Source organism: Hibiscus syriacus, unplaced genomic scaffold, assembly GCF_006381635.1.
Source record: "Hibiscus syriacus cultivar Baekdansim isolate YM2019G1 unplaced genomic scaffold, ASM638163v2 tig00110557_pilon, whole genome shotgun sequence".
Classification (NCBI taxonomy): Eukaryota; Viridiplantae; Streptophyta; class Magnoliopsida; order Malvales; family Malvaceae; genus Hibiscus; species Hibiscus syriacus.
The window spans coordinates 483,505-502,869 of record NW_024062780.1 but is presented as its reverse complement, the minus strand read 5'-3'; the positions used below and the strand labels follow the sequence as shown (position 1 = coordinate 502,869).

At 33.5% G+C, this 19,365-nt stretch overlaps 3 protein-coding genes across 4 annotated transcripts; 1 reads left to right on the top strand and 2 right to left on the bottom strand.

Annotated features, from left to right (window-relative positions):
• Window positions 1–1,125: 1,125 nt before the first annotated feature.
• Window positions 1,126–5,487, bottom strand: LOC120131976 (serine/threonine-protein kinase GRIK1-like). Of its 2 annotated transcripts, none has more exons than XM_039148833.1 (13): window positions 5,259–5,487; window positions 4,980–5,176; window positions 4,453–4,826; window positions 4,212–4,286; window positions 4,083–4,127; window positions 3,792–3,866; window positions 3,600–3,687; window positions 3,390–3,514; window positions 2,736–2,831; window positions 2,008–2,074; window positions 1,787–1,902; window positions 1,612–1,690; window positions 1,126–1,474 (listed from the first exon to the last, which is right to left on the bottom strand). In XM_039148833.1, exons 3-13 carry the CDS (start codon window positions 4,768–4,770, stop codon window positions 1,341–1,343), a joined length of 1,218 nt encoding a protein of 405 aa, XP_039004764.1. In that variant the 5' UTR covers window positions 4,771–4,826; window positions 4,980–5,176; window positions 5,259–5,487; the 3' UTR covers window positions 1,126–1,340. The 2 variants fall into 2 exon arrangements, with proteins under 2 accessions (XP_039004764.1, XP_039004765.1); XM_039148834.1 differs by having other exon boundaries at window positions 4,453–4,741.
• A 3,894-nt stretch (window positions 5,488–9,381) lies between these two features.
• LOC120132046 (probable pyridoxal 5'-phosphate synthase subunit PDX2) lies at window positions 9,382–12,221 on the top strand. The gene is made up of 7 exons (XM_039148896.1): window positions 9,382–9,575; window positions 9,663–9,790; window positions 10,312–10,399; window positions 10,501–10,574; window positions 11,347–11,538; window positions 11,719–11,816; window positions 11,936–12,221. Exons 1-7 carry the CDS (start codon window positions 9,521–9,523, stop codon window positions 12,057–12,059), a joined length of 759 nt encoding a protein of 252 aa, XP_039004827.1. The 5' UTR covers window positions 9,382–9,520; the 3' UTR covers window positions 12,060–12,221.
• A 904-nt stretch (window positions 12,222–13,125) lies between these two features.
• LOC120132129 (MLO-like protein 6) lies at window positions 13,126–17,745 on the bottom strand. Its single transcript, XM_039148953.1, has 15 exons — window positions 17,541–17,745; window positions 17,405–17,462; window positions 17,069–17,319; window positions 16,571–16,687; window positions 16,253–16,313; window positions 16,035–16,123; window positions 15,057–15,131; window positions 14,847–14,941; window positions 14,696–14,745; window positions 14,425–14,465; window positions 14,169–14,342; window positions 14,049–14,084; window positions 13,839–13,906; window positions 13,673–13,733; window positions 13,126–13,569 (listed from the first exon to the last, which is right to left on the bottom strand). The coding sequence occupies exons 1-15, from the start codon at window positions 17,667–17,669 to the stop codon at window positions 13,126–13,128; spliced, it is 1,749 nt and encodes a 582-aa protein (XP_039004884.1). The 5' UTR covers window positions 17,670–17,745.
• Between the last annotated feature and the right edge of the window lie 1,620 nt (window positions 17,746–19,365).

Genomic DNA, 19,365 nt, shown 5'->3' with positions numbered 1-19,365 from the left:
AGATGTACCCGGCTAGACCCGCTTGACAGCAAACTTAAGTTATACATAAGCAACAAACACATAAATAAAACTAGTACTTACTCATTTTGCCCGAAACTGATATCAAGTAGTCTAAGCTCCATTTCATTCCCAATTTAGTACGTTTCCACAGTTTCGATAAGTATTGATATGTTCCAACCAGTATCAATGAATGCAGATTGATATAAGATTTCTACATTTTAACTAAAAAAACGAGTATTTTATTATGCAATCCCTTCCAATATCCTAAGACAATGAATCCTTTATACCAAAAAACACCACAAAATCCAACATCATTTGAAGATCGACAGAAACTTGATAGTAACAGATGAAACTGAGAAATACGTAATACCCAGACTGCCTTTGAAGATCGACATAGTAATGACAAATGAGAGGTTTGAAAGGAAAAAAAATTATGCATAAACTTAACTTATTCCTAATATTTGGTTAAATAACAAGTTATATCTTATACAATATTAGGATTTATAAATTAGTCTCTAAAATTACACCTAAATTTATAATGGTCCAAAATGTAATAGATATTTAGCTGGGCGGGCGGATGCGGGGCGGGTAAGGTGTCAAACCCATTACCCGCCCACTACCTGCGACAGATACCACTTTCTAAATCTAAACTCGCCCATTACCCACTAAAATTATACCCATCCCCGGCCCGATTGGAGCGAATGCGGTGCGAAATCCACAAAATTGTACTCGTTTGTCATCCCTAAAAGACACTCGTAAGTCAAAAAAATAAAAATAAAATCACGTTTCACTAATTATTCGTATGAAATATTCTTTAATAAGGAAATTTTAACTTCAAATTATTTAAAGGAAAATCAACTTTGTTATTATCATTCACTTAATAATTCACTACAACTTAAAGAAAAAGGTTTAATTTTTTTGTTTTGTTACCCAATATTATATACATACGATTAAATAAAAAAAATGTAAATTCTAATGATTGAAACTATTTCCTCTCAAAAATCTTACGTTACTTAGAGCTGATATTATCAAATCCATCTCAAAATTATAGATTTTAAAATCACCATAAAGAAGTATTAATTTAATCTAAGATGGGATGAATAAGTTATTAAGAACAAACAAAGAGCCAGGTCAAGCGACAAACAAAATTTCGCAACCATTAAACAATAACAATAATAGTAGTTAGTAGGATCCTATGGTCTCTTCTAGTCCTCATTGACGTTACACTTTTTGGTCACATGTGATGTGGTTTCTTCATTTTGCACAAGTCATAAGGCTTTCTGCATCTTTTCCTAAGCTGAAATGTCGACGGCAGAAGAAGATAATCTAACCGGTTCCCATCAAATGTTATATTCTTCCGACGGGTAATAGCTATTTCGCTTACACCAACATAAATACTGGGGCGTCGGTGCGTCTTCTCGCATAACCCAAGAATGCTCTGCTACATCATTCAAAGTCATCCTCTGTTTTGGGTCTGAAAAAAAATGTTTGCATTTCCAGAACCACAAAGAATATCACACAACTATGTTAGAAATACATGGCGGGGGCAAGTGATGAACATTAGTGTTGGGTATAATGGATCCCAAGCTCAGAGAGAACGATTTCACTAACCTTTGCAGAGAAGGCCTTCGAGTAAGTTTCTCAACTCCGGGTTCATGTCATTTGGCAGAATTAGTGGGTTATTAACAATCTGCAGAAAGAAAATATGAGCCATGTTGTTGTTATTGGGTGTGAGGGAGAAGGAAAAGAAAAGAGGAACTGGAGACAGATTGAGCAAATTCCATACCTTGTCATATGTATCTTGTAGCGTTTCACCAAGAAACGGATATCGTCCAAGTACCATACAGTACAAAGTAACTCCTAGAGCCCACGTGTCTGCAGCTTTTCCATTGTATGTTAAACCTGTTGATCATTTTCAAACACGGTAAAAATAAAATCATATTCTGTTCTCAAATTATTTCTCCAAAACTAGAGAGCATAGTCTCAGCTAACAGAGTGAACCCTGACCTAGACAGCACTCAGGTGCAGTGAAAACAGGAGTCCCGGGAGAACGGCGAAGCTCATCATTATCATCCTGAAAACAAAATTTTGTAAAACTTGCTTTCCAACCAAATAACACCTAACAAGGATAAATTCAGTTAAAATTTCCGACCAAAACAATTTTAAATAGGTATCAACCACATGAACCTTTTATGCACCAAGCTTATTACTTTAATTGCAAGTAGCCACTAGCCACCTATCAAGTTCATGTGCATGACCCTATTCAATTGCATGTAACCTAGCTCGCATATGAAGAAGAGCATATTCACAAAATTTGTCATTTAGATTATATTATATTGAGCTCACAATTACACAACACAAACACGACACAGGAAAAATAATTAAAACACTGCGAAAACTGAACACGACACAAAAAAACAGCACAAACACTTCAGGAATACGCGAACAAGCTAAAATCCATACAACATAACCTTAAACACGATTATGACATGAAAAGGACAAAAACAAGGGATAAAGATAACACAACACAAAAATAGCATAAATACACCAACGTTCCAAAACCCATACAAAAACCTTGAACACAATTATGACATGAAAAGTACAGAAAAATGACACAGTTACACTAAATGCCAGGTCTAAAATGATACAGTAAAAAAGCACAATATAAAAAGAGGCTTATCCAGAGAGAGAGAGAGAGTCCGTTAAGAGGAAGTTTATGAGTGTAGTATCATTACCTCAAACACCTGGCTGACACTAAAATCTCCTATCTTCACAGTACCCGTTCCAGTAATCAACAAATTATCAGGTTTTATATCCCCATGCACAATATTCTGTTTAAAAAAAAAGATCCAAGTAAGCACAAGTAACAGATTATTTTATTATATAGTGCAGCAAACAAGAATATGGATATAAAAAGTAAAGTAAATGGGAGCATGCGAAAACTTTCCATTCTAGTAGAATTAAGGATAAAGAAGCAAAATTCTAGGAAAGAAAATTGCACGGCTGACAGCACACAGAAAAATAGAAGATTTCAAGATGAATAAATTTAATCAATGAAATATCAAAAGGCAGAACATCAAACATGCAGGGACATACTGCAATATACATCATAGATATCACAATCCACAACTAGCTAACTCTCTTCTTCAGGAAGTTGCTTTAAGCTGACAGCCTTAACTCTTTAAGTATTGTGTTTGTGTTTACACAAATATGAACAAACAAGGAAAAACAGAAAACAAGGGGAAAAACCTATGGTCATGTTAAGAAAAAAACTTCATCATATTTATCTAAAACAGGAACATATAACACACAAATGACAAAACACACGACCTTAATAGAGGACTGGGAAAAAATTAAATACTGCACAAAAATTGGGTTTTAAATCATACATGAGCATGGAGGTACATAAGCCCAGATACTATATCTCGCACATATTTCCTAGCAGTCTCTTCTCCAATGCCTCCTCGAGGACCAGAATCCTCACAAGCCCATTTGCCTTCAACATATTCAAGAACTAAACAAAAAGAAAGGCCGATCCAATCAGTCTTTAACCACATCACTTGATAGAGAAAAATAAGAAAAAAAAGAAACATAAATACCCATGTAGAATTGATCCATTGCTGGGTCATCAATCACCTCAATGAGATTAACTATATTGGGATGTTCCAAAAATTTCATGATTAGAACCTGAAGGGAAATGGATGAGAGAAATATGGTCAAATAAAAAAAGGTACTTCACATGACAACAGTAGATTACAAAGGTAGCTGTCCACAAACTATCAATCCCATACCTCACGAAGAACATCAGTCATTGCAGTCTCTGACGGACCAACCCGCAACTTTAATAAATGAGACTTATGAAAGGCCTGTAGTTCAATGTAAAAAGAATTCATTACTGAAAGGAGAACTTAATTTCGCATAAATTGTACTAGATCCACAAAACACAACCAAATTTAACCTATAAGAACATATGGAAAAAAATATTTCTTGAATTTTAAAAACTATGCTGCCAAACAAATAAATGAAACTGAATTGCCTGAAAGCATTTGTGCTCAATTGTTCCACTGAAACAAGCTACTAACCTTAATAGCATAGTGTTTCCCGTCTACATCGTTTTGATAAAGAACCTGCCACAAAAGCAAACAAAATAGTTAACATTTGAATCTTTTATGAAAATTACGTAAAAAGTGATTTTCCAACAATATAGTTACCACTTTCCCATAGCTGCCAGAACCAATCTTACATTCCCGTACATACTCATTAATCATCTTATTCCCATTTTCATCCTGAAAAAAATGACAAACAATGAAATGAAGATTACTGATATAATCACAGAATAAAGAAACAGGAAAGATACTTAACATGCTGGAAACACATCCACAAGAAAACAATATTAACATACACAATAGCATTTTGTGACTACGAGATGAAATAATTCATATCAATGCTTGCCTCAGAGCGTATAATCATGTTGGTTTCCTTGACAGGATACTGCCTGCAAGTTAATCCATTGTTAAGTTTGAACCTCAAAATCTCTTCAGAACGCTTGCCACGGCCTAGAGGCTCAGCCTCGTCTCCAACAGCAGTGCTGGTAACATCACCATTATATGAGCAATCATCATCTTCTATTTCTTCATCTAACAAAATTTCCTGGGACAGTTGAAAATTTGACCTGCAATTGGGCCTAGCAGATTGTTTGGGCTTAGTTGTGAAGCCAAAGCAACCAAAACAGCCCATTGCCCTAACAAATGAAAAGCTGTTACTTAACATTAGAACAACTGAAACCTTGAAAGTTGTAAGTTACAAATGAAGAACGATTCTTGAACCTGCAAGGAGAACATAACCGCCTATCAAAAAATTGACTATAGAAGTTTCAGGCTAATATAAAAATTAACTTAAAGAAACATACACACTACAATAAGAACAAAAGGTATAAAATAAAACGTAATAAAGAGGGAAAATCGAATTGAAAAAAATACCTGATTTAAAAAATAAAGAACAATGAAGGAGGGCTTGAAGCCCTAATCAGCTTTACTGCTCCAAAGGATGCCATTCAGCTAAATGAAATGAACAACTTTCAACATCAAAGCCACAACGATCGACACCCAACATCGCTATTCGCTAAACCTCCAGTTTTTTACGTTTACCTTCTTCTCCCAATATTTTTCCCAAATATCTAAGAAAACATGAATAAAAAGCTTAATTTCGAATTTGATTTAATCCGTAAAAAATAGACGAAACGGGGGAAAAGAAATTACAAATTTCAAAGTCGAATAGAAAATTTGATTAACCCGAGGAATTTGAATCTTGGATCCCAGGTATGATTTCGGTCTCTGCTTTTCCAAATCTAAACACGAATCAGAGAAATCGAAACTTCGAATTCCCAACGGTTTCCTCGCCTTGCTTTTGCTTTTGGGGTTCAATTCAAGAAGCGAGGAAGGCGACGTGTATCGACAAAAAAAAAACAACAACAACAGAAACGAATTTTTTTTTCTCTTTTTGAAAAATGTGGCTCTTTTATATTTTCAAGGATTTTTTGGTCATTACATTATAAATATTAATTAAATAAAAAATGAAGGAAAAAAACTTTTGTTTAGTTTGATTATCCTAACACCATCTGTTTGATACATGTTAAAAACCATATTTCAAATTGGAACACGAAAATTTAAATATAATCATCGTTGAATCGCCTGAATTGTTAACTATTTATAGGTTATAACCACATCATATATTATCAAATGGAATCAATACTCTTTATATATATATATTTAATTACCAAAACAAGTGTATAAATTATACCAATAAGTGTCTAATGTTAATTATTTAAGTGTACGGACTGTCAACGACGTTAATTTCTTTGTTAAGTGACATGTGTCATAATATAATATTTTTAAAAAATTTATTAAAAAAAGAAAATAGAATTATATGTATCATAACTTTTTTTACGAATTAAAAATTAAAAATAATAATGACTTTATTTTGAAAATTTGAGATTTTTGTTTAATTTAAAAGTTAGAGTTGTCATCAACCTTTGGGTTAGGCATGTTGAATACATAATAAATGTCGTTTAAAACAATTTTAAGAAAATTTATTTTAAAGACGAAAATTGGTTTGTGTATACCAAAGATTCGGTTTTAAGGATTCAGGAGTCGATTATGCGTGGGAAATGATTAGCACTCCATAACACTCAGAATTGGTACCTTCAATTATATGTGGTATAAAATGGTGGAATTTTACGAATTTGAATTCAAAACTTAAATTATGTTCCTTCTATTTCTACAAGTTTAAAAATGAGTGAATCCTTTTTTTTAAAAAGTATTTGACTCAATGAAAATAATATAATTCACTTGATTTTATTTAAAAAGGATGTTCTCTTTCTACACGAATTAACGAAAATTGAAATTCAATCATGTTAGACGTAATTTCGTTAACCCAAGATACAAGACAATAATACCTTCAATTGTTTTAGAAAACGAGAAATCAAACGCATAATTCATGAAAACAACACTAATAAATTATATGCGCATGATGGATGAAATATCAAACATATGACAAGTAAATAAAACAAAATAAAATAATGACAAATAACTAAATAGAATGAAACAATGATATAATAATAAATAACATAAGTAAATAAAACAACCTAATGATAAAAATAAATATTTATTTACTATAATTAAAAAGGAAAAATGCATATAAGAATATATCTTTAAAATTGAACAAATATATATATAATTTTTTAATATAAATAACAATTAAACAAATATAGAATATCCAAATTTATTTGAATAACCCTCAAAAGGACACTCTAGATTTTTAGAGGTCTTTCATAAGTTAATCGAATAATTAACAAAAAAAATCCCATAAAATTTTATAGTACTAACAATAGCATTTTTTATTAAACATAAGTATATAATTAAGTATTCAAAAACATCCCCTTTAAATAAAATATAAGTCCATATAGAAATATTTAAAAAAAAACATACATAAATATATACGAATGGGATAATAAAAAAAAATCATGCAATAATATAGGGACCAAGTTAGAACAATAAGAAAATTACAGAAGGCCATCAAAGTAATAATCCATATTAGTTCATGAAGATTCAACTAAAACGGAGACCAAAATAAATACACGGTGAAACTACAGTGACCAAAATTGTAAATCATGCATATTTTAACGTGTAATGATTTGAGGACTAATATGAAATAAATCAAAAATCAGCAATCAAAATTATAAATTTACCCCAAACACAGCATCATGTAATTGGTGACTAAAATGTAAACGTAGCAAAAACTGAAGCTTGGAATCAAAAATTAAAAGTTGCATTTAGTGACTAAAATAAAGTGGTTACAAACATTGGATGGCTCATTGTGGATTTACTCATGCGCTGGAGTCTAGAAACCGTAGCCTCAAAACAACATGGTTTTGATGGAGCTATAAACACCCTATTTTCCCTTCACTTTCCATTTCATCTTTCCCTTTTTTTAGAAACAAACATTTCTCTCTTCTCTTTCTACTTGGAGAATCGGTGAGTTCTCCGATCGCGAAAGCCGCTTTTGATATGTGGTGTCGTCGCTCATCGGCATTGGAGAGGGGAGATAAGGGCATTGATCGAAGTGTTTTGACCTCCCAATCAAGGTCTAGGCCCCGTTTGGTATAAAAATACCTCCAACTCTATAGATCTACAAATAAACCCTCGACTCTTTTAATTTCCGGCAACTCTTCCTCTTTCCGGTGACAACGTTTCAAAAAGGTAAGGTTTTCTCTTTTTTTTCGAATGTTCTCTATTTTTTGGTTCGATTTCTATCTTTCTTTTCTCTCTCTTTTTTTTGTTCGAATTTGCTCTCCTCTTTTGGCTTATTTTTTTCTTACTCCAATCACCCTCTTCTCTCTGTTCAAGTCCTCTTTTTAATATGTTGTTGGGGTTTGGTAATGCGCTTTTCGTTATTTTTAATTGTTTTTTTATTGATTTGTCTTTTTTCCATTATTTGCTGAGACGATGATGATGGGCCGGCTAAAATGATGGCGTTGGTGAGTGTCATAAGCGGCAACGTCGGGATAGGCTAGGCCTAGGCTGTGACGACAGCAGCTGAGGGCTTCAGCTTAGGCGGTGGCGCAGCAGGTGGCTAAGGCTTTAGGCGACGATGGCGTAATAGGTGGCTAACCCTAAAATTAGGGTTAACCAAAGTTGTAACACAATGGGCTTCACTTGTTGGGCTTGCCGGGTCACTTGTAATTTGGGTCTTGTTTTGTAACATGAAAATAAAAAAGAACAATTACGAAATGAACAAAAACGGGTGTCTACATCTTTTAAAGAAAAACATAAATATTTTTAAAAATAACCTCATGCTATGAAAATTTTCATTTCAACCCTTAAACTTACGTCGATAATCGTCTTTTGTCGTCAACAAAGTTTCACCGACCTCATCTTCCTCTGACGACTAAAATCCTCATGAAATCGTTATCGATCAACAATAAATTAACGTTTTATACCCACAAACCCTAAGATAAAAACTGTAATCTCATGCGATCTCGACAGCAATTACTACTGCATATGACTAGGAAGATGGTAGAGATTATGTCGATGTCGGTGGTTGTGATTAGAGATGACAACAGCGGGGTGAAGGTTAGGATTTAGAGATTTTGGGTACTTTGTGGTTTTTTTATAATTTAATAGAAATTAGTTTTTTTCTAAATATACTAATATTTAAAAAAATAAATTTTAAAAACATCAGATTGTGACATGTGTCGTTTAACGGAAAAAATTAACGTCGTTAATAGCCTGTATACCTAAATAAATAATGTTTGTTAGGCACTTGAATGTGTCAAAAATAGTTTAAATACTTATTTAGAAAATGTGATATAATTTAAACACTTATTTTAATATTAAACTTTATATATAATATAACTTCAACGCATCTTAGATCAAATCAATCATTATCTAATTAGGAATATTGATAATTTTTTAAACTCACGATATTAATTTATGATATTGTAATAAAATTTAACTATAATTATTGTCGAATGCCCATAACAATCGATCTGAGTCGAATGTATTTTAATCATGAGTTTAAAAACTCGTATCACCTAATTTCAAATAAAAATCAGATTTAATCATATTAGAGTTCATTATTAAAAGAATATATATATTTATTTTAAATATTATTTTTGAATAAAATATTTGATCAGTAATTATTGTTTGAAATAGTGATAACAATATGTTTATTAACGTAGGAATCAGTACTACACTATTAGTTATCAGTTATCATTGCCTTTGTAACTCACAAATATATATTAAATAAATGAAACATAACTTTTTCTTTTCCAAAAATTTTATAATAATTTTGATGCGCGATAGCCGCCAGTTCCTATTCTTTTTTCGATTATGTTTTGATTGGTTAACATTTCCACTACTGAAGAATTAAAATACAAGCGTAGAAAGAAAAACAAAAGAAGAAAGCAAACAATTCAAGTACTCGACGTCTCTGTTTCTCTCGTCGAGTGAATGAATCAAGCATGGACGTTGTCGGAGTGTTGGCTTTACAGGGATCTTTCAACGAACACATAGCGGGCAATGATATATTCCGAATGCTTTGTTGATGAGTTTTCATGTTTGGCTGAAAACCTCATATTATGCTGTATTATTTGCTTTTTGCAGCGCTGAGGAGGTTAGGAGTGAAAGGAGTGGAGATAAGGAAGCCGGAGCAGCTTCAAAGTATCAGCTCTCTTATAATTCCTGGTGGAGAAAGCACCACCATGGCTAAACTTGCTGAGTTTTACAATCTTGTATATTCTCTCTCTTCAGTTTTTTATATATGTATTTGTTTTTCCCCATAAACAATTCAGGTCCTAAAAAGCATGGAAGATCCGAAAAGCTGTTTCGGTTTGGTTTGTTGTTGCTTGCTTTTGCTAGTAGTTGAGGCAAAAAACAAATGCTAAGATTCGAGATCATTTTGGTTAAGAATGAGTAAATGATTAGAATGAAGTAGTAATTCAAACGAAGATAATTGCAACTCTGGCGTTTTTTTATTATGTGTATTTTGAGATGCTTTGATACCTGCGATTGACTTTTTTGATCTATGCAAAAGGTTTGAATGAGTTCGACATTGTTAGATCCTTTGATGGATATATAGCCGAAGGCTTTGCTCATAAATAAAATAATTGCTAAACCTAACTCTGATTTGAGTTCATAATTCTTATAGTGTGCAAATGAGTTATTTGCAAAGACTGGCTGACCAAACAGCTTTTCTTGTTTCCTGTGTCTCTCCTTTGCAAATGTTTGGTTAATAATTCTCATTTCTGGTCAGTTTCCAGCACTGCGTGAGTTTGTGCAAATGGGGAAGCCGGTTTGGGGGACTTGTGCAGGTCTTATATTTTTGGCAAACAAAGCTGTTGGTATGTTCTGTTTGGGAACCGTATACAATATTTTGCACCTAGCAATTTACCAAAAAGATTATTCAAAAGCATTTGAATTTGAAATTGTGCAACCTTTTCAGGACAGAAAGAAGGAGGGCAATTCTTAGTCGGGGGTCTGGATTGCACCGTCCATAGAAACTACTTTGGGAGTCAGGTACTAACATATGCCTTCTATGATGCTTATAAACTGTATTGCACTGCTTAGTTGAACTAGGCTTTCGCCAGAAGCTGAATTGTTATTAGTTAATAAAGAGACATCCATTTAGTATAATGGAAATCCAGAAAAAATGCAAATTTTCCATGTTTCGTAACCGGTATTTTAAGATATAAATGTGTTCTTTAGAGAAATACCACTCACAGAACATGGGTCCAAAACCTAAAATGATTGTTGGATTAGTTAAATGATTACTGGCATGATGATGCAATAATGTTGCTATGATGATGTTGTATGGATATACTGAAAATGTCTGTCAGATGGGTAGGGGATGTTTGGAGGAGTCCAAGATAGAGCTTGCTTTCACTAACTTCACTAGGATACGGTAGTTGAATTCTATATTATGACAAAAGGCTTTGCATGTTGGTGGTGGTGTTATTACTTGAAGATGTCAACTTTTTCACCATTCCCATTTATACTGATAAATTTGGTTAAACAGATTTGGCGACTAAAAGAACTGAAATGTAGACGTTAAGTCGTTAAGAAAACAGTGACAAATCAGAATTCTGTTTTGTGAATAAATTGATACGGTTTTATGTAGCTTAACACTTTTGTTTTCATATATCTAGGATGTAGAAACCTCTTTCACTTACTGAAATCAATTTTACAGTAACAAAGAAGATTTCAATGCCCCCCCATGTTTCCCGATTTGTTTTAAGCTTCTAACATTGAACTAAATTGTTTCTTTTTTAACAAACCAAATTTTATTTAGCTCCAAAGCTTTGAGGCAGAGCTTTTAGTGCCAGAACTTACATCCAAAGAAGGTGGCCCTGAGACATTTCGCGGTGTTTTCATCCGTGCTCCTGCCATCCTTGAGGTGGGGCCAGAAGTTGAAGTGCTTGCTGATTATCCTATCCCATCAAATAAAGTGCTATACTCGAGTTCAGATGTTGAAATTCAAGAGGTATATCGACACTCTTTCTATTGAATTCTTCATTGCTATAGTCGAACATGAAACAATAAAATTTTATGCATACCTTTAACTAAAGGAGTCCAGATTTGTTAATCATGCTTTCATCTCTCTGTTTCCGGGTCTTTAACTTCATCTTCGATTCTTGTCATAATTTTTTTTTGGGTATTTCAGGAGTCTGCTGTGCCTGAAAAGAAAGTAATAGTTGCCGTGAAGCAAGGAAAATTGCTAGGAACTGCTTTCCACCCTGAGTTGACTGCAGACATCAGATGGTATGAATATGTTAGCCTTTAATTAAGTTCTTCAATTTTGCTTATGATCTCATCTGAGGTTTTAACTGTTTCTCATTTTTGGTTGCCAAGTAAAAGTGGTAAATGGTTTGTTTGTTCAGGCATAGTTACTTTCTAAAGATGGCAAGCGACCTCAGAGGGGCAACCTCAGATGACATTGTTGCAGTCAGTGAAGCAGCTTCAAGTTCTGACCCACAAACGAAGTATGATCTTCCAATATTCTGATAATCCCCAGTGTCAAGGAGATTATTTCGGGTCTTCTTCAATTTCTTTCCCTTTTCCTTTCCTTTCCTTCCCCCATTTTGTTTTCTCCTCATCACTTATAGTGTCTCCATGTTTGTGGACGTTTCATCTTCTATTTCAAAGGCAAAGCCTATTTGACAAGTACCCTTTGCTCTTTTTAGGTGACATTTGCTCAAATGACAGACCTATTTACCCACTGCTATATATTGGTATATTTTTCAGGAAATAGTTTCTATGACCAAAAGGCGTATACTCTGTTAAAAGATGCATATGCAGAAATGCCATTGAAGTTAACGCTGCACTAATGTTTATTTTTCCAGTGCTGGCAAGAACATATTTCTTGTATATTTTCTCCCTTTCCGAGAAGAATCCTTTTGTCAAAAAGCTTATTTGATTGAGCACATACTGGGTGACAATGCTTCGCTTGCACCCGTAATGCATGCTTATTAAAATTTCTTCATGCGCAAGAAACTTCTACTGTTAAGCTCTTCTTTACTCCCTTGCAAGGGTCGCCAAACGTGCTAGTTGATACACCGATACCGCAACTAGTCGACCCAACACCAGCCTGTAAAGTTTTAACAATAGTTATGGTAGGAAATGGTTTCGCTGCGACAGCAAAAATTTTCATACGGACAGGGAGCAAGATTGCACCTTGTGTGTAATGGAGCGTGCTTTAGCACTGCTGCCTGCCGCAAGTGCCAAGAGGATTTCCAAAAGATGTGGATGACATGATATGTATTTATTCTGAATTATATGATAAAATATCATTTTAAAATGTAATTTATAATCGATATTGATTTAAAAATAACTCTTTTTTTCAACGGTAATATTTAGTTAAAAAAAATGGGTAATCACGTACGCTGCAAATGTTTATTAGGAAAGAACTATCAGCCTGGTTGAAAATAAAATGAAATATGTAAGCTTATCCATACAATAAACACAAATTATACAAAGAAATCTCAGTCCTCGAAACTCCATATTTTGTCAAAAACATGCTACACGCGGTGATCCAAAATGCATATATAAATATATATATATATATATATTTTCACATACTCGTTCTTCTTTCAAACGAAAATTCTTTGGGCACGATGTTGATCGTATGGTGTACGGAATCGCGATCTTCACTAAAACTCGGCTCTTTTACATCTCTGTCGTCACCTCCTTGAACTTGGTCCATGTTAGGATTATGGGACGATGAACCATCGGCATAATTGTGGTACGAGACGGACGGAGAATCCGTCTCCGATTGCTCGATATCAAAACTCAATCTCCCTGGGGAAGCATTGATGCTGTCCGTTTCGTTCCGATATTGCCTCAAGAGGTGAGCCGGGGATGCGTGGTGAGATGGGGTGTTGGGTATGCTAGAAAAAGGGGTGGCCGTGACTGAACCCTTGTTGCTCTTGACGTGTTTCCTAGCCGTTTGGTGCCAATTCTTTAGGGCCGTGGCTACTCTTTCGTTAAATATGGTTGGTTTCATATGTGAACCCATCTGGTTTTAGCAAATTAATAAATCAATTATATTACGACATCAGTATCTAAAACGTTGAAAATACGGTTTATTTCTATAAAGGTAAAAAAAATATTTAAATTACCTGGGTAACGAGGGCGTAAAGGGGAAGGGTGACGTAACTGCAAAGAATTTGAACGACAACCCTGTTTTGAAAAAGAAATAAAGTTAGAAGCCCATTGGAGCAGTAATTCCAATAAGTTTCGCAGTCATCCATGACTGTAAATAAAATAATTTTTAACTTGTTTTACCCCATTGCAATGGAGATTACTAGATCTGCCACGTCATCGTGAAAGCAAGAACTTATCCCGAATTCATACTGTAAAGAAACGACGATTAGAACAAGAAATTTGATTAGGGAAATAATAATTATTTACGATAAAAATCAAACCCCAATTAATTAATTAAAATTATCAGCAGGAGAAAAAAAGGCGAGAAAATTAAAATTGTTACGTACGTACCCAAGTATATGCAAAGAATGCGAGCTGAAAGGCATTCTGCGGAAGAAGAAAAAAAGTAAAATGTAAACAGAGGTTAAATTTGGGAGTCGAAACGTTATTTAATGAAGAAGGGAATAATACCTGAAAGAGAACGAAGTTGATGAGAAGGAGGAGGAGTTTGGGCCGGTTGAACCAGAAAAGATCGTCGCCCGGTTCAACGACCGGCACTCCTCGAACCACTTCTCCTCTCTCCTGAATCCGTAGAGCCATTTTAGTTATTATCACCTGCAGCTTCGTCCCCACTAACAGGATCACCTGCAGCATTTTCACCAAATCACAACCGTTGATCTCAAACATCACACAACTTCAATGGGAAAAGGTTATAGTATTTGCTTACAATCAAGGGGATGAATGGCAGCCACAGATAAGAGTACCATCCTGCACCGTAAAATTAATTCAATTATCTTCCTCTATTTTTAAATTACAATTTTTTTTTGAATTAATCACTTATATCTGATCTATTGATCGATTAATTCAGATAGGATACTGCAGAGGCGAAGGCGACTAACTCTCCTAACCCAGTTTACTTCATTCGCAAACGTCAGTATTCGAACCTCTAACCTTGCTTAATATTCTAATTTCTCATCCCAATATATATACACACTTACCGTGGGGGTTGAAGAGTAGGAAGAGTACAGCACAAAACCATATCAGAGGACTGGAAAAATAGGTTGAAAATTGCGTTAGACTAAAATTTAGGGATTTTACAGAAATTTTATGTTTTAAAAACTAAAAAAAAGGGTAAGGAATAACAATTACCTGATGCCAACAACAACACTGAAATCTTCTTCCAATGATCTCTTTATGTATTTCTGAAAATTAAAATTGTTTTGGCTTTGGGGAGGCAGGTGTGCCTGTTGATAAATAAATTTGAAGATTGCTTATAATTAATTATGTGGCTAAAAAAATTAAAACTGAAAATACTGGGATTAAAAAAACATGTGGAAATAATTTATATTTAAAAATTACCATGATGAATCCATGTCGAAGGGTTAAATAATCAACTTTAAGAACTGACCGAAAGAATTGTCTAAAGAAACAAACCTGTCAAAAAATATATTAAAATGTGAGTATATTCTTATAATTGTTTTCTAAACTATAGTTTGATTAACCAAAAATTTATGGGCTGCCTTAGTTATTTCCTAAAATACCCCCACATTATAATTTTCCATCCACAATATGCGACTGCGACAATGTTGCAACTTGCAATGTTAAAGTCAAAGAGGTTCTTTTCTGGGGAATTCTGTTGACCATAATTGGGCGACTGTGGCTGGCGGCCGTTATCAATAATTTTGGTCGTTTAAGACTTAATTTTCCCAAGTTTAATAAATGAAAACCGGTAGAAAAATATTTTAGGGTAAATTACACAAATGATTTCTCAATTATAAGGTACTACTTTATTAAGTAACACAACTATTAAAAGTTACAATGTGGTTCTCTAACTATAGAATGTTACTTTATTAAATCCATAAGCTATTAAAAGTTACAAAATGGTCATTCGACTATTCATTATGTTTCAAACTCATCATTTTCTGTTAAACAATTAACGGTTGCCTGAGTTGGACGTTAGCGTGACGACTGAGATATGATAATCAATTGAGATTATGGAACTAGATTTTATTAAATCACAGTCACCAAATTAACGTTCAATTCAGAATATTGTCAATTTTTTAACGAAAAAAGACGAGTTTAGAACATAATGAATAATCGAGTGACCGTTTGGTAACTTTTAATAGTTGATAGACTCAACAAAGCATCACTCTATAGTCAGAGGATCATTTTGTAACTAATAGTCGAATGACGTAATAAAACAATACCATACGGCCGGGGAGCATTTATGTATTTTACTCAATATTTTACTTTAATAAGAAAACATAAAATCGTAATCGTAGAGTCGCACATTATTTACCAAAAGGGGTAAAAGATTGAAATAATAAAAGTGCTTACAATCCACATTAGAATAGGTATTTTGGTCCAAGAGCTCATGTGCCTCCTTCCAAATGATGTTTCCCTTGCAAATCTGAATCGTTCCGGATCTGTTCAATAACTCGGTTATTTTCATTAAAATGTCGCATTAATTAATGTTTCTATGTACTAAAATGCATGCATGGACGACGTGTTAAGTAAATGTATTTAAGTTTAACTTGAACATGATTTGTATTAACCATGTGTGTACTGGTATTCGATAGTTTGAGTTTCCTTTTCCCATCTCTTCCACCTACTCATCTACAAGTAAAAACAAAAACATTAAAAAAATTATATACATATACATGTACCATATAAATCATTACCATCGAAATTAGGAAGATAAAACTAACAGGCTGATTCAAGTGGTAAGCAACTTGAAGCAAGATAAAAAATCTCTTATGGTAGATTCACCCATCAAAACCAAGTGTACGATGCAAGTCGATCCGAATTAGTTAAGACGAAACCTTGAATCCGGAAAGATAAAAAAGAAAAAGGAAATAACATGAGAATAATACCTTAGCTCTGCCCAATCCGAGTGTAAGAACACAGTAAATCACGTGGACGACGGCTAGCACGAAGATGAAGTAATGGAGTTGGTCAATAGCATCGTATGAAATAAACGGCACTTTACCCTGCAATGTAAATAACACTCAAAATTGAAGAAAAACATGTTCATTTATAATAAAAAAAAATTAGAATATTCACGTGCTAATTTTAATGCATAAATTTATAATCCCATAAAAGTAGTTTACCAACTTTTGATAATTAATCCACACAAATTAAAAAAAAAAGTAAAATGGAATTAAATTTAACGTTGAAAATAAAAAGAATAAAGAGAATCTCAGCAAGAAATATGCGTGCTTTTCACCCCCATAAATATTAATGATCAAATCATGCTTATCTTTGAATACATTGGTCAATTTACGTAAGCTGGCGCAGAAAGAGACTCTTCTGATCTTCTCGGCTTCAGGGAAATGTAATTGAAGGAGAAGTAAGGGATATGTGTTGCATACCTGATCAGCGCATTTGTCCTCTGAGCTTCCGGCCAATGACCGCCGGAAAACTCGACCGGAATCAGACATCATAAGAAGTCTCCGTCGATGTTCGTTCTCCGATGAATCTTCAGCCGGCTCATCCAAGTTTTCTTCTTGATTCTTAGGGCATGGATTCCAAGTGGATCCAAGTCGCTCCGATATGCATATGCCTGTTATCGTTCCTGATCCTACTGTTAGGAGCAACGATATAAATCCCAGCAACATAAGCTCTGTCACCCAAACCAAAAAAAAAATGATCAGCAAAGCAATAACGAATGATGGTTTAATGTTTGTTTGAAGTTTCTTTTCTTTTACCTGACTTAACCTTTTCCAGAGCATCATAAAGCGCTCGTTTATGTTTCTTCTTCAACCACTGCAAACGAAGACAAATGATTAAAATTAAAACACCAGCTGAGAATAAGCTTTTAAAAAAGCAAAACACAGATGATACCTTTCCTATCATGTGGATTATATGTTCGATGATTATCGAAATGACAACCAAAACAAAACAAACAACCGCGACGGCCCATGTCGGTGTTTCTTCCAATGATCTTGAAGGTGTTTCGCCTTCTGTCGACATGTTTTTTTTTTTTTTGCTTTTATTTTCCCACCAACTTCAAATCTTTCGAAACCCCCACCCTTTTTTTCCCCTGGAAATCGGAACCAAAGTTGTTCGGATGTTACCTAGATTGAGTAAATTGTTTCTTTGGTAAAAGATATTTATAGTTAGTTAGTCCTGGAAAGAGATAGCAAAGTTATAATATAATACAAATGTCAATACTATATAAAATGGCTTAAGCTTTGAACATGATACCGAAGGGTTTGTAATGAGTTTGACGTTTTATTTGTTTTCGTTATTTAGAAAAGGAAATCAAATAAAAAAACGGAGGAGGAGAAGAAATCAAACGAAGTTTGCAGAAGAAAGATAGGTACAAGGGACAAGTTGGTTGACTTTGACTTGCAGACACGTCAGCATAAACACGGTGTGTGAATAATCAGAAGAAGAAAAGGGACCAGAATAGAAAGAAACCAAAGCAAATAACCGATCCAGTTCAAACCAACAGAATTCTTTGACCACTTTTTTTTATTATTATTATTAATACGGTGAGTATAAGATAGTATATGTTTATAAATAACTCTTAAAATTTCGACGTTGAACGCTCATACCCTTATCATTTGTGATGCTCGAACTCAAATCCTTAAGGAATAATAATAATTCATTTATCATATAGACCGCTTGATACGTGCAATTATTTGACCACTTTGAATACATTGTTTTATTACTTTATACTACTACTCAGGATGAACCGATCGGTCTCTTAATTTTTTTTTTAAGTATTTTTATATTATATATTTTTTTTATAATTTATAAGGTAAAAAGATACCTGGAACCCGTATACTTTTCTAAAAAAATAATGTAACCTTCAAACTTTATTGTATTAACGTGGTCCTCGAATTTAGAAAAAGAATCAAATGTAAATCTTTGGCCAACGGTTTCCGTCATTGATCGTTACGATGTTGACGTGATAGTCAGGGATGGACGCAGAATTTTATGTTGGGGATGAATTAAAATTCTATGGGCGAAATAGATTTTCAATAGGAAATACATATAATTTTTTTTAAAATATATGATAGTTTTAAATTTTTAGGGGGGCAACTGCCCCACTCCTCTCCTCGATTCATCCCTAGTGATAGTCCACCGTGATTGGTGACATGACTGATGCCATAGATTTTTTTTTTATAAATATGTTATTTTTTAAAATTTCATAAATTCATTTTCTTTCAAAAATTTATAATTTTTAACATAAAGTTATACAGTTGTACCTATTAAATATCATTCTCACAATACTCTCTTTATATTATTTGAAAGAGGGGGGAAACTACTATTTGACACGCTTTTTTCCCAAAACCGAAAATTGGAAAATAATTATTGAATAATTATAGCTTATTATAATTATGTATCAAGACTTAAAGGCCGCCCAAAATAGAAGCAAGATAATTAAATTGTTTTCTACGTGCATGTGGACTCAAGGTACGTAGGTCGATTAAAATGAATAAAATAATTAAAACAAAACAAAAATACTTAAGACCTTCACATTAATAGTTAATCATTGAAAACTCTATCTAAAATATTCAAAATTTAACATTCTAATACGTTAAAATGTATTTTTAAAAACTGAAAATATCCTGCTAACAATATAATATTTTATGAATTGTTTTTTTTCGATAAAATGTTTTATTTCTAAAAAAAAAGAAAAGAAAATATCTTCACATTT